This window comes from Lissotriton vulgaris, chromosome 3_1 (assembly GCF_964263255.1).
Source record: "Lissotriton vulgaris chromosome 3_1, aLisVul1.2, whole genome shotgun sequence".
Lineage (NCBI taxonomy): Eukaryota > Metazoa > Chordata > Amphibia > Caudata > Salamandridae > Lissotriton > Lissotriton vulgaris.
Window position 1 is genome coordinate 1,108,664,081 of NC_141689.1, and position 13,539 is coordinate 1,108,677,619.

Consider the following 13,539-nt stretch of genomic DNA (forward strand, 5'->3'; position numbering starts at 1 on the left):
GCTCACCTCCGTCGCCCCCCAAAAAAGTGCTGCTGAGGCGGACCGCCCCGGCCCCCTCTAACTACGCCACTGCCCTAGGTTACCATCTATTCCTTCATTAAACCTTAACGGGCTCATGGGGCCTCTTTATGAGCCACTCCACTAATAGTCACTGTATTTTCTTTCCTATAAAGTGGCTTTCGTTGTTACTAAGACTTGCCCGGGGGGGGGGGGGGGGGGGGGGGGGTGAAGCGTTTGTTCAGGTGTGCAAGAATCAGGTCTACTTAAAAACCATACCTCATTTCTTATGAAACGTCTCGCCATTTCATGCCAACCAGTCTATTCTTTTTCTTTTTTCCCTCCTACCAGCATTGAGTAGCGGATAAGGCATTGCATATAAAAGATCTTTCAAGAGCTCTTACGTACTATGTTGATCAAACCAATTCTATTAGAAAGACCAAGCAACTGTTTATTGGTTTTACGCAGCTCACTCTGGCAAACCCCCCTAACAGTCTGGCACAGCCAGGTGGTTTGTGAAGAGCATCCAAATTTGTTATGATTAAGTCAGGCACAACATTACCCTCCATGCCTCGGGCACATGCAACTGGCCTTTCTAGACAAAATATCTTTAGCAGACATCTGCGCAGAAGCTTCTTGATATGCTAGCTAGACATTAACTAAACATTATTGTGGAGACATTCATGCAATGCAAAGGAACTCAAGTGGGACAAACTGTCTTCAATGCACTGTTTCGCAGGCCTTCTGTTCTTGCTCGGAAGGTACCTTTTCAGGGCAGAGGTGCTGCTTTTGTTAGTCTATACCATGGGTACTCGTAAACATTTTCCCGGGGGCCGCAAAGTTTAGTTTTTGGTGTGACTGAGGGCCGCACTGCTGCCAGTGGGGTAAGTGGGTGTAAAGTGGGTGTAGAGGAAGTGAAGCATGTATATCCACTGGCTGAACTTAACTGAGCAATGTGAAACCAGAAACCGTGGAAAGAACACCGGCTTCTCCACTTGACCAAATTGTGTGACCCTGGACAATTGTTTTATTTCAATTTCCCTCCTTTTCTTCATTATCACATATAAGTGGACCTCGAAATACATGACTTCAGGATGCGTGCTGTACAAAACCATCTCCTGTGCTTGGATATAATCACTAATGACATTCTTGGCAGGGTGGGTAGGATGAACGTTTCTAAATTCATGGGTGAAACCCATCGCTTTATTTTTAATGTTAGTGCTGAGTCGAGTAAACACCAGCCCAATGCTGCTGCTGCTCAGGGGTCCCCATGTAAAGGTCAGGAGGGTCGGATTCTGCCCCTGGGTCGTACTTTGAGTATCACTGGTCTATACCAAGCATGCCATCTACATATATACATGCTGCAAACGAAAAAAAAAATGTCTTACCAGTAACTATCAATTTGCAGCTTGTAGTGCTGTCGATTCACACGTGCCCTACTCATTTCCCAGATGCAAGCTCATGCAACACACGCGATACTTGCCATACTGAGTCTTATCTTCCCCTACTCTAGTTCGCAGAATCTGTATCCCTTCGCATCTTCCCTCGTACACTAACCTGTACGGCAAAAACACAAGCTGAGGTGGAGTCTGTGTCCTGGTGCACTGTGAGTTTCATGGGGGGGGAGGTGGCAGAGAATTAACTTGAAACCGAAAAGTAATAAGGAAAACACAAATGTGTGTGTGTGTGGGGGGGGGGGGTGCTTGCAAAGGTTTCAGCTGCTGGCAATTGCTTAAACCACATTGAAGCGTACCGTTTTTGTACCACGATGCCACTACAGACAGAGATCAGTCATATGCAAACCAGCCTGGTCTGCTCCAGCACAACAGTCCAACCCGAAATGCTAGGCCAGGTCCGCTAGGCAGAGAACGATTAACAACCCTATACTGGTTTCAGCCCTGACATTATTGTACATATTTCAACGAGAGTGAATGTCGTCCTGCCTTACAAAGCACAACTCTCATTGTATCTGGTTTGCTAATAATTTGTGGCAACAAAGTGTGACTGTATTTTCAGTCTGGTAACGAGTGCAGAAGGTCTGTTTGATGATAGTGGCCTGCTTCAACATGGTAGTCTTCTGATTGGACTGTAGCATGTACACTAGCGTCTTGAAGTATCACTCTGTCCTCAACACAGATGCCAGAAGAATGTGCTGCCACTGGACGAGTGCCAACATGGCAGAGACCTTGACACAAGACACTTTGCGTGCGCCACACTGAGATGGGAATCTTTTACATATCGAATGGGGCAAGGAAGAGAATGCGGTTCCAGGCTCGAGCAGGGTTTATTCCATGAATAATAGCAACAAATAGGAACAACAGAAAGAAAGGGTGAACGCAATAAACAATTCCCAACTGCCAGTAGCTCAAATAAATATGTTTCGCATTGTACACCTAGAACACCTGAGACGTCTGCACCGACTTAAGACAGCTAACAAGCAAAATAGGACTTAGGACAACCAGGCCCAAAGCAGAAAATGTAGAGCTGTACGGAAGGGAAACACAACCCAATTTAGGTGAACAGCAGGTTCAATTTAGGTGACATGTTTTCCTAAGAAACACGTGTGCATGAGAAGCACTGTTCTCCCTCTTTGTATTTTTTTCAGATAGCTCAAGGGTTCTGCCATTTTATTTTTTGCCGATTTATATAGCGCGATTCGACCCGAAGGTATCAAAGCGCTCTAAATGGGTACCAGTTGAATTACAGATGGACACCTTCATTTTTAGGCATGAGGAGATTAAGGGGCAGATGTATCAAAGTACCCATTTGCGATTCTCAAATAGCGATTTTTTGAGAATCGCTATTTGAGAATAGCAAATGGTATGTATGTGAAAATTCGCTATTTTTTAGCGATTTCTTAAAATTCCTTAATTGCGATTAGCAAATTGCTAATCGCAATTTAGGAATAATTTCCCATTCATTTCTATGGGCCAGGAGGCCCATAGGAAGGAATGGGAAATTATTCTCAATTTGCGATTCGTAATTTGCTAATCGCAAATTGAGAATAATTTCAAGGTTGCAAGGGTGTCTTAAGGACACCCTGCTGCACCCCTGAAATTTACATGTGTGCGCATATGGCGCAAATACATGCCCTAAGGGCATGTATGAGCGCCACATGGCCCCTTTACAAATGTCAAAAAGTGCATTTGTAAAAGAATTTGCAAATTAACACCAACAACAAGTTGGTGGTAATTACCGATTTCTTAGTGTAAATTCGCAAAACTTGAATGCTTCATACATAGCATTTAAGGAATCGCAATTTGCGATTCCTTAAATGCTGACGCAAATGTAAGGAATCGCTAATTTTGCGATTCCTTAAGTTTGCGATGCGATTTCAATGATACATCGCATTTTCTGATTTTTTTGTCGCGAAATATGCTATTTTGCGATTCGCAGCGTTTGCGACAAAAAAACGTTTGATACATCTGCCCCTTAGTGATTTGCCCAGAATCACAGGAAATTTGACCCTCCAGCAAGACTCAAATCTGGTTCCCCAGCTTCAAAGTCGGCTGTTCTAGCTGTTAAGCCACAGCGATTGTTAGGGAGCTCATCAATGAAGGCAACTCATGAGAGACAATGTGAGGAATCATTAAAGACGGAATAAGAGCCATTGAATAACTCCCAAATCATTTTCCTTTATCTGTTGGAATTGGCAGCAGCTGAAAAAATGGTCTATGTTAAGTCGAACACTGCTATTTATTTGTGAGAGAAAGTATACGAGATTATGTTCTGAAGTGGGCAGCTTACAATAAACCACAAATGGGCCAAACGACACAGGAAAACATTTTTCACGGTGTTCACCTAACCATGCACTCTGAACATTGGCTTTTGGTAAACAGGAAGTGAGTTAAGGATGCACCTTTGCTTCAGGCAGAACTCGGCCTCTCATGTGCTGCCTATGCCCACTTGAAAGGTGCTATTAACATGCATTACTTAAACTCTTCTAGGCGGCAGCTATCATAGCTGCATTACTGCAGAAAGCTCTGCTGCACATGCACTACAGGCGTCTGTACCTGATAGAGGTCATTTTTCATGTTGATAATGTCATCTGAAATACCACCAGGTATCACCTCCAACAGGTTTCTGACAAGTTCAGCGTGAAGATGTATGATGGCCAAGTGGAGGACACTGAAATAAATAAAAAACAAAGTTAAACACATTCTTTAACTCCTGGAGTAATGGGCTCCCTTCTACAAACTCAAGGGGTTGAAACTATAATTGTGCATCTGTACTCTTTCCATGCATCTTCAGGTGAGTGGTACTCTTGCAATGTGAGTGCAGCTGACATTTTACAACTGTCGGACTATCAATAAATGAGAGAGAGAGAAAGCAACCGGGAAACAGCTTGAAAAGCGGGCTGGTATCTGCCTGCAGAAGGGTGCAGTCCAGTGCTTAATTTCAGCCGGTGGTTTCTGGTGCTCAGCACCGGCACTTAATCATCAACACCGGCGCTTTTCGTGAGCACCAGTTAGGGCCACATCCATTTATGGTAGACACAGGGAGATTAAGTGATTTGCCCAGAATCACAGGATGTTGAGCCAACGCAGATACTCGAACCTGGTTCTCCAGCTCTGAGGTCTGCAGCTCTGGCCATTATGCTACATCCTCTCCCCACTTTCATGGTTAGTTATTGGTTCTGTTTTAGGCGGCCCTAACAGGAGAAATGGGCTGGTGCAAGGTGCCTCCTGACGACAGCCCTGGTAAGTTTTTTTTTTTTTTTACATATTAACCACTGATGCAGTCATGACTACACCCGTCTGGAGGTAGATGCCTAGGGTAGTCCCTGGGACTCCTGTGCTCCCATCACAAGGGGCGGGCTTCTATGTGGTGCACATTTAGTGTGCCACCAGACGGCTGTCCTGCGCCCCCATTTGGTGCAGGCGCAAAAGATGTCCTCATCTGTACAGGGCCAGTGCCCCATGCACATACCACCAACCCTTGTGATCGAAGCGGCAGACATTTAACACTGGCGTGATCCATATTACAGTAGGGGACAGGCAAAAGTCTGCGGCCTCTTCTTTAATACCACAGTGTTCAAAGGGCACCCAAGTATAATAAGGCCCTGATATTCAACATTTGAACTATAACTTTGCTGATGGTCTTTGACAAAATGTATAATATATATAGTAAAACGATGGGTTATAATAACGCATCAAGAACCATCCGTCAAGTAATCTATTTTGGAGGTTAAATTAGAAGGATCCAATTAACGTTGCGTACCATATCTAATGTACCCTCCTCCTTGGATTGTTAGAATGGGCAGGGTAGGCGAGGAACAGTAAGCTGTTATTTGGGTTGCACATCACAAATGTCAATGGCTGTCTAAAATTCAGGCTAGCTAAACCTATGAATCGTTGTTAGACAAAGGTTTAAATGATAACATATTTATCACGGAACACTGGTAGATAGTATATGTTAGGGGTATAATATCTGAGAAGTGATTAAGATGCCGCATTGGCTTCATAACAAAAATAGAAAGGAGTCATGAACCAGAAAATTCGGCATATATACGAGTGTAATAATAGATCTGTACAAATGGTAAAACATGGATTCTGCTGCAGTACCGCCCAACCTGTACAGGGCTGCACTTCAGGGTTTGGAGAAAGTACAAGGCAACCCCTAAAATTGAGCTCACTGCAATTTAGTTTCTGTGAACTTTCTGAGGAGAATTATTTTAAGCATGTAATATGGCCGGTGAAGTACAATTGCCTGAGCTATTAAACCATGTCACAAGCTGTTCTTACTTGACAACCTAGTATTAACACACATTTGCTGAACTTCAATGAAGTGTAAATAAGGGTATATGTGTCTTTAAAGAGGGTAGGCATGCAGGAGGCGAGGGGTGCACCAAACATGTTGTGACAAATGGAAATCATAACAAAAGGAGCAGGGCCAGCTTGAACACTGGTGGCGCCCAGTGCAACAATCCAATGACATTCTTCTCCATGGATTCCCTCACTACCACCCTCCAACAGTGAGTGCCCCTCATCTCTCCATAGCCCCTCTCTCACATGCATTTCATTTATTCTACAGTGCTACTAATATTATTGTAATGTGTTAGAGCATGTTACATCACATACACATTATTGGGCTGCATTGTTTTCAGTGTGTACTTATGGTGGATTTCAGCAGTGTTTTATTAGTGTTTTACAAACCTTTTGAAATCAGCGAAAAACAGTTTTTATTTAGCTGCCTACCCCTCCAAAATAAACACACGATGTGTATTTCAGTGTTCACAAAACATGTTGTTTTATTTGCATCAATTGTTATAAAACAATATTTAATTTAAAGAATAAGTAATGCAGGGTCTGCAGTGTCTTCCCACTGGCAGTGTGCCCAATGGACTTATGTTAAACGGGTTTAAAGCATGGGCAATCTGTGTTTTGCACTCACACCTCATCACCTCTTAACCTGCCAAGACTGTGTTTGGTTTACAGGACTATTTAATTCCTTAAAAAATAAAGGTGTTATATTCAAGTGTTTAATAAACAAATTCCTGGACACTGATGGGGGTCCCTCACCTACCCCTTGCTAAATATTATGACATTGTTGGGGTAGTCAATCCTGATAACAACATAGTAACTTGTGAAACCTTTTAATTTCAAATTTGTTTTATTGGTGTCTCGAGCAACAATACACACAACATTGTATGAGATACTTAGCAGGCATAAACGGCAATCAGGCGGAGAACTATGCAGTGTCCAATAGTCCCCTGTGTGGTTACCTGTATTCAATAAGGCCGTAACGCGGTGCTGGGGGTGAATACACTTCATTTGTTGTGACAATGAAATTATAAGAGGAAAAAACCCCAACTGTAGCCCCTTCCCACCCCCCAACCCCCCTCCCCACACCCACCCCACCCAGTGTGCCGAACAAGAGGGACAAGCATAGTCATATTCTTGAAGTGGTCGATATCATCATTCAGTCGAGTTGGCAGGCTCTTTCGCAGTCTCCGTGAGTCTTAGAATGCGCAGGTTCTTGGGGCATGTGATCTCATAGAATTCCTTGGACAGAAGGGAGAGCAGCGGGAGCCACACTTTCTGATAAGCAGCAGTGGAATGTGTGAGTGTGGCATGAATGCGCTCCATGCCCAGGACAAACCATATTTTATGCAGCCAACCCTTGTGTGAGGGTCTGGTGGTGGAGCCCCACAGGGACAGGACATGTTGCGTTGCGGCTTTCATGGCAACCCCCATCTGACGACCCCTCTGAGATTTTAGGGGGAAGGTGAGTGCATTGGGTAGGCCCAAGAGGGTGTACGCTGGGAACCTGGGGATTTCTGTGTCGAATGTGGAGTCGATCTCGTCTAGGACAGCCTTCCAGTAGTCTCGGACTTCGCGGCAATCCCAGAGAAGGTGAGTCAGGGTGCCCTGTTCTCGCACCCCCTCCAACATAGCGCGCTTCGCGCTGGGTTGCCCCTGTGGAGCCGGGCCGGTGTGAGATACCAGAATATGGCTAATTTTGTCGCCGCCTCTCTAGAGGCTGTGTTGCGTGTGGTGTGGGCAGCCCTGTAGAATACAGACCGCCATTCTTGGGGCGATAAGGTCCTCCCAAGCTCCGCCTCCCACCTTTTCTGACCCGCTGATCTGCCCTGGGGGAGAGTTGGGGTGAGCATTTTGTAAAGGTCCGTTATGAGGAGCTTGTCTGAGTCCTTCGTTACCAGCCACTTCTCAAAGGTAGTCATGGGCCTGCCTACCAGGTGGGCAACGCTGGTGTGGGTAAGCCAGTGACGGAGCTGGAAATATTGGAATAAGTGAGGAGAGACGACGTCATAGCTTTGGGTAATGTCTTTAAGGGTGAGAGTTTAAGTCGAAGAGATGACCGGTAGAAAAGCTACTGATGTCTCGCCATTGCGGGAAGGCCCCAGGGTAGTTGCCCGGCGGGAACTCTGGGTTATCCAGGACAAGCGTTAGAGGAGAGGGGAAGGATGGTGAGTCCTCTTTTGACCGCTACCGCATTCCAGACTTGCATGACAGTGCGAGTGATGGGAGATTTCAGGAGATAGCGTGGCCGGTGCTGTCTGAGAAGAAAAGGGACTTTCCAAAGAAAGGTACCTGTCATAGCCCTATCTTGGAACAACCAGCGCTTCTCGGATTCTGGTCTGAACCACTCCACCAGATTGCGTCGCTTGAAAATATTGCAAGAGATTGGGGACACCCAATCCTCCCTCGTCTGTACTCCTGTATGCTAGGTGTTTGTGTAGACGTGCCCGTTTGCCCTCCCAGATTAAATGCTGGATGTCTGCCTGTAGGGCCTGAATGGTGCCCGCAGGGGGGAATACCGGGAGAGTCTGAAAAAGATATCAAATTTTTGGCAGGGTTGTCATCTTGATCGCCGCGACACGGCCCAGTAGGGAAAGGGGTTGTTTGGCCCAGCGTGCGAGGTCGGATCGAGTCAGAGAGGACAGAATTGTGTAATTGAGGGCCAGCGTGAAGGCTGTAGAAGCAGTAAGTGTGACGCCTAGATAAGGGAGCTGTGCCGTTGATGGAATACCTCCGCCGTAAGCGGGTGGAGTAGCGTGCGTTTGGGCGTTCTTGCCCAATGGTAATGTAAGGGATTTCCCTTTATTGATCTTGAAGCCGGAGACGGCCCCAAAGGCATCGCATTCCGCCAAAAAGGCAGGGACGGAGCAGTCCGGACTCTCCAGGGCGGCGATGATGTCGTCTGCGTATAGACCTATCACATGGGGCTCCTGGCCAAAGGTCATCCCGTGGATGTTGGGGTTGTCACGGATTTTTTGCCATAGAGGTTCTATATAGAGGGAAAATAAGAGGCGCGAAAGGGGGCACCCCTGTCTCGTGCCCCTCTGAATCTCAAAAGGGTCCGAGCGCAGACCTCCTATGTGGACACGAGCTTGTGGGCGGTGGTAACAAATCGCAATCCAGGCCTGAAAGCGGTCTCCCACTCGATAGCGTCGCAGGACTTGCTGTAGGTAGGACCAGTCTACGCGATCTAACGCTTTCTTCCCGTCATTAGCCAATAGCACGGAGTCCGAGTTTTGGAAAGGAGCTTTATCAATCAGGTGTAGAATGCGTTTAGAGTTGTCGCTGCATTGACGGTTCGGGACGAAGCCGGATTGGTCTGGCTCCAGAATTCCGGGCAGGCACGGGCCCAGGTGCGCAGCTAACATCCCCGTAAAGATCTTCAGGTCGAGGTTAAAGAGGGATATGGGGCGAAACGCGGGGCAGCTTGTAGGTTTTTTGCCCGGTTTGGGAAGCACAATGATCTCGGCTGCCAGCATATCCGGAGGGATGGAGCTCGGTCCTTCGAAAGAATTGAAGAGTCTGGTGAAGACTGGGGCCAGCAAGTGGCTAAAAGTTTTATAGAACCCGGATGAGAATCCGTCTGGCCCTGGGGACTTAAGAGGGCGGAGGCGGGAGATGGAAGCTAAGACTTCATCTTGGCGAATAGGGGCATCTAAGGAGTCCACATTGTCCTGAGACAGCTCTGTTATGTTTGCGGACTCCAGATATTTACTAACATCTTCCGACGAGACAGAGTCCGCCCCGTATAATGTAGCATAGAATGTCCTAAACGCCTCCGCAATCTGGGTCTCGCCTGAGATGTCCTGGCCGGAGTCATCTGTCAGGCTGGTGATCTGGGATCTTTGAGTCTTTGCCCTTAAGGCGCTAGCGAGCAGGCGGCCTGTTTTATTCCCCCCGACGTAGTAAGAATGACGGAGGCGCAGAGCTGCGAATTCCGCCCGGTCCGTATCCAGGCTGGCCAGTTGGGCCCTGGCGGATTTCAATTGTTTCCAAACCCGCTGGGTGCCAGTACGGCTGTGGACCCTCTCGAGTTCAGAGACCTGAGCCGTGAGGTCGTCTCTTTTCTCTTTGCGGTCCTTGGCCTCTGCTGCCGCTATGGCGATGAGCTCGCCTCTGGCCACCGCCTTCAGGGCCCCCCACAGGGCGGTCACTGGGGTCCCGGGGATGTCATTAGTGGATATGTAGTCGGTGAGGCGTGTGTGCAGTTGTTTGGTAACGTCAGGTTGTTGTAGTAGGGTCTCGCGTAACCGCCAGGAGGGCGGGAGGACCTAGGGACCTGTAGTGTTAGTTCCACTGCGTCGTGGTCCGATAGCGCTGCCGGTGTGATGGTTATATCTTTAAGGCTGGGAAGCAATTCAGAGGAGCCCAAAAAGTGGTCTAGTCTGGCGTAAGTGTGGTGGACGTGGGAGTAGAATGTGTAGTGCGATGCGGTGGGGTGAGAGGACCTCCATAGGTCCACCAAACCCCTGTCGTGTAGCCAATCTTTACCAGCGGCCATTATAGCTCCCGTATCCCCATAACGGTGACCTGATCTGTCCATGTGCGAGTCCATCACCAAATTGAGGTCCCTCCGATTAACAGAGGCGTATTAAGGGGCTGAAGGGACTCGGAGGTTGCTTGTTTCAGAAAGGATTCTTGACCAGAATTTGGGGCGTATAATGAAGCAATAGTAAAGCGCTGTCCCCCCACCAGGAAAGTGTGTGCCAGCAGTCTGCCTTTAATCTCCCCTACCTTGTCCCCCACGCAGCCGCGGAAGCCCCTAGAGACCAAAATGGCCACCCCCACCTTCTTTGTCGGAAGCGAGGAGAAGAACTGTTGAGGGAAGGCGCGCAAGCGCATCCTATGCCAATCTTTGGGTAAGAGGTGGGTTTCTTGCAACAAGCATATGTCAGCGCCGGATTTCTCTAGGTATGAGATCACAGCCCTGTGCTTAATCGGAATATTCAGGCACTTGACATTAAGGGTTAGTACCTTCAAGCTGGACTCCATAAAGGGAGAGCACAGAGATCTCGAGCTGCTTGAGGCCTATTCCCCTGGGGTGGCCAATGATGAATCGGAGGGCGAAGTAGCCCCATAAAGTTCCCTGGCACACTGGAGCCCACCCACAGCTCCCACCCCGGTCCGAGCCCCGTCCCCCCCCACAAACACCCCTTGAACGTCCAACACTCCCCCTTTCCACTCTGGACCCGTCCCCCCCACCCATCCCCAACACCCCAAACTTCAGCCTTGCATCCCCTGCTCCCAGCCCCAACATGCAGGTCAGGATGGTGGTCCCCCCCCTAACCTCTCCCCCCCCCCCCCCCAACCCCAACCCCCAAATCAGAAAAATGTATAGTCCCAGTCCTGCCAGTCCTTGCAGGGCTGTGGGGAATTCACTTGTAGGGGTCATCTCCAGTAGCGGGCATCACGGCCCCCGCCCGTCCCCCCGCCATTTGAGCGAAGTGTGTGCCATTAACTGCCTCTCCAGTGAGTGTGCTATTTATTCAGGAAGAGAAGTCTCTCGGGCCACCTCAGCCACCGCCGTCACTCTCTCTTGTGTGATGACAGAGGCGGCAGGTTTCAAGCGGTGTGTCGGGGATCTTCTACGGCCCACTGTCTGCCATCCTCCCCTGGACGGTCCTGATGGCGCTTTCATCACTGTCTCATCAGGTTCCATTTCTAGGCCTAGAAGAGTGCAGGTGTCTCTTAGCAAGCGCATTTGGTGCAGGGTACCATTCCATTTAAAAATCAGTCTGAACGGGTGTCCCCAGGAGTATGGGATTTCTTGTTACCGTAAGAAATCCGTTACTATTTTGAACTCCTTTAGTTTTTGCAAAGTGATGGCCGAAAGGTCTTGATATAGGGCGACAGGGTGGCCCCTAAAGTGGAGGGGTTGCGCGTGTCGAGCCTCCCTGAGAATTCTTTCTTTGAGCGAAGGAATGCCAAGATGTCTGGTGGCGGAGCCGATGCCCTCCGGGGAAGCCAAACTCTATGTGCGCGGTCGATGCGGATGCTGAAGTCGGCAGGGACACCCAAGACGTCCCGGAAAAGCTCCTGCAGGTAGCTGGTGATGTCCGACCCCTCCGTTTTCTGAGGGACTCCCCGAACCCGTATGTTATTGCGACGGTAACGGTTTTCGAGGTCCTCCAGTGGGCCTGAAGATCTACCTGTTGATCAGTGAGTCGTAAGATCTCTTGCTGGAGCTGTTCGATCTCAGCGCTTCTGGTTTGGTCAGCTTCCTCAACAGCCGCCACTCAGTCTCCGAGACCTTCCACGTCCCGCCCAACCTCTCGGACCTCCCCCGCCACGTCCTGCTTCAGGGACTTGAAGTCCTCCCTGAGGGAGTTAAACAGTGATTCTAAGAAGGATCTGGTGATGGGCCCTTGATCGTTGGCCACCTCCGGCGGTGTCTCCGCGGTTTTCGGGGAGGGTGGATCTTTGCTGGATCGAGGTTGGGATTTGGCTAACATCTCCGGGAGCGTCTGGTTCACTCTCTTCCCCGTTAGCTCGCCATGTTCCGTTCAGTTGATGGGCCCGGTCGGGCCTGCGTTTCCGGGAGAAGGCACTGCAGGGGAGAGCGCGACGGCCCAACAGGTCCCCTGGGAGAAGTAGGCCGCGCTGCAGGTGGGGTGGTGTCTTGTTCTGTCCCCGAGGGTGCTAGCAGGCTATGGTTTCCCGCTTACTTGCACCGGTCAGGACGCCTCAGAATTGGCGGGCCCCCAGAAGCGATGATCCCATCGGTGGCTCGGGGGTAACAGGAGGCACCCCAGCAGCAGATCAGTCCCCAAGGAGCTCTTTCGCGCACCCCTGTTGATGTGCACAAGTGAGGTGGAGGGGTTCCTCTGTCGCCGGACGAAGCTTGTCGGCGAGGCCTAACTCCCCGCCCAGCAACTGTCTCGAGTCTCAAATGGCCTCACGGGGACCTCGCTCCCCCCTTTCGCTCAGTCCATGGGGGCACCGCTGTTCCGTGGCTACGCCGGGGAGTATTGTGGTGCGTCACCGGCCCCCAACGGAGCGCAGTCTTTGGGCCCAGCCGATCCGCACTCCGGGAGCTCGAGTATGCTCCCCGGGTCTCCCCCACAGCTTCCGCCTCCACTCTCCTCACCTCCATGCTTGAAGCTGTTCTGTCGGGGTACCCACGGCCTCAACCTCCGCCGCCACCACCCCCGTCTTTCTGCTCCTCTCGTGGCCGCCGCCGACAATCGCGGGTCCCGCAGGGGAGCAACAGTCCTGTGGGTTCGAAGCCTTGGATGCCGTCCTGCCAGTTGCCGTGGGGGATGCGACGGGAACGGTTTTCGAGGTCCTCCACGTGGGCCTGAAGATCTACCTGTTGATCAGTGAGTCGCAAGATCTCTTGCTGGAGCTGTTCGATCTCAGCGCTTCTGGTTTGGTCAGCTTCCTCAACAGCCGCCACTCAGTCGCCGAAACCTTCCACGTCCCGCCGAACCTCTCGGACCTCCCCCGCCACGTCCTGCTTCAGGGACTTGAAGTCCTCCCTGAGGGAGTTAAACAGTGATTCTAAGAAGGATCTGGTGATGGGCCTTTGATGGGTCTCCCCCACAGCTCCCGCCTCCACTCTCCTCACCTCCGTGCTTGAAGCTGTTCTGTCGGGGTACCCACGGCCTCAACCTCCGCCGCCGCCACCCCCGTCTTTCTGCTCCTCTCGTGGCCGCCGCCGACAATCGTGGGTCCCGCAGGGGAGCAACAGTCCTGTGGGTTCGAAGCCTTGGATGTCGCCCTGCCAGTTGCCGTGGGGGATGCCAGTCGGCCGCTCCGCCAGCAGGGGGCCACACTCGCC

At 50.1% G+C, this 13,539-nt stretch overlaps 1 protein-coding gene across 3 annotated transcripts in view; it reads right to left on the bottom strand.

The window, feature by feature from the left end:
- The window catches only part of NFKB1 (nuclear factor kappa B subunit 1), a 398,216-nt gene that overhangs the window by 58,547 nt on the left and 326,130 nt on the right, over positions 1-13,539 (bottom strand). For all 3 annotated transcript variants that reach the window (XM_086961580.1, XM_086961582.1, XM_086961581.1), the window contains exon 16: positions 4,011-4,125. In XM_086961580.1, the coding sequence (XP_086817706.1) occupies positions 4,011-4,125 (115 nt within the window). The remainder of the gene's footprint in view (positions 1-4,010; positions 4,126-13,539) is intronic.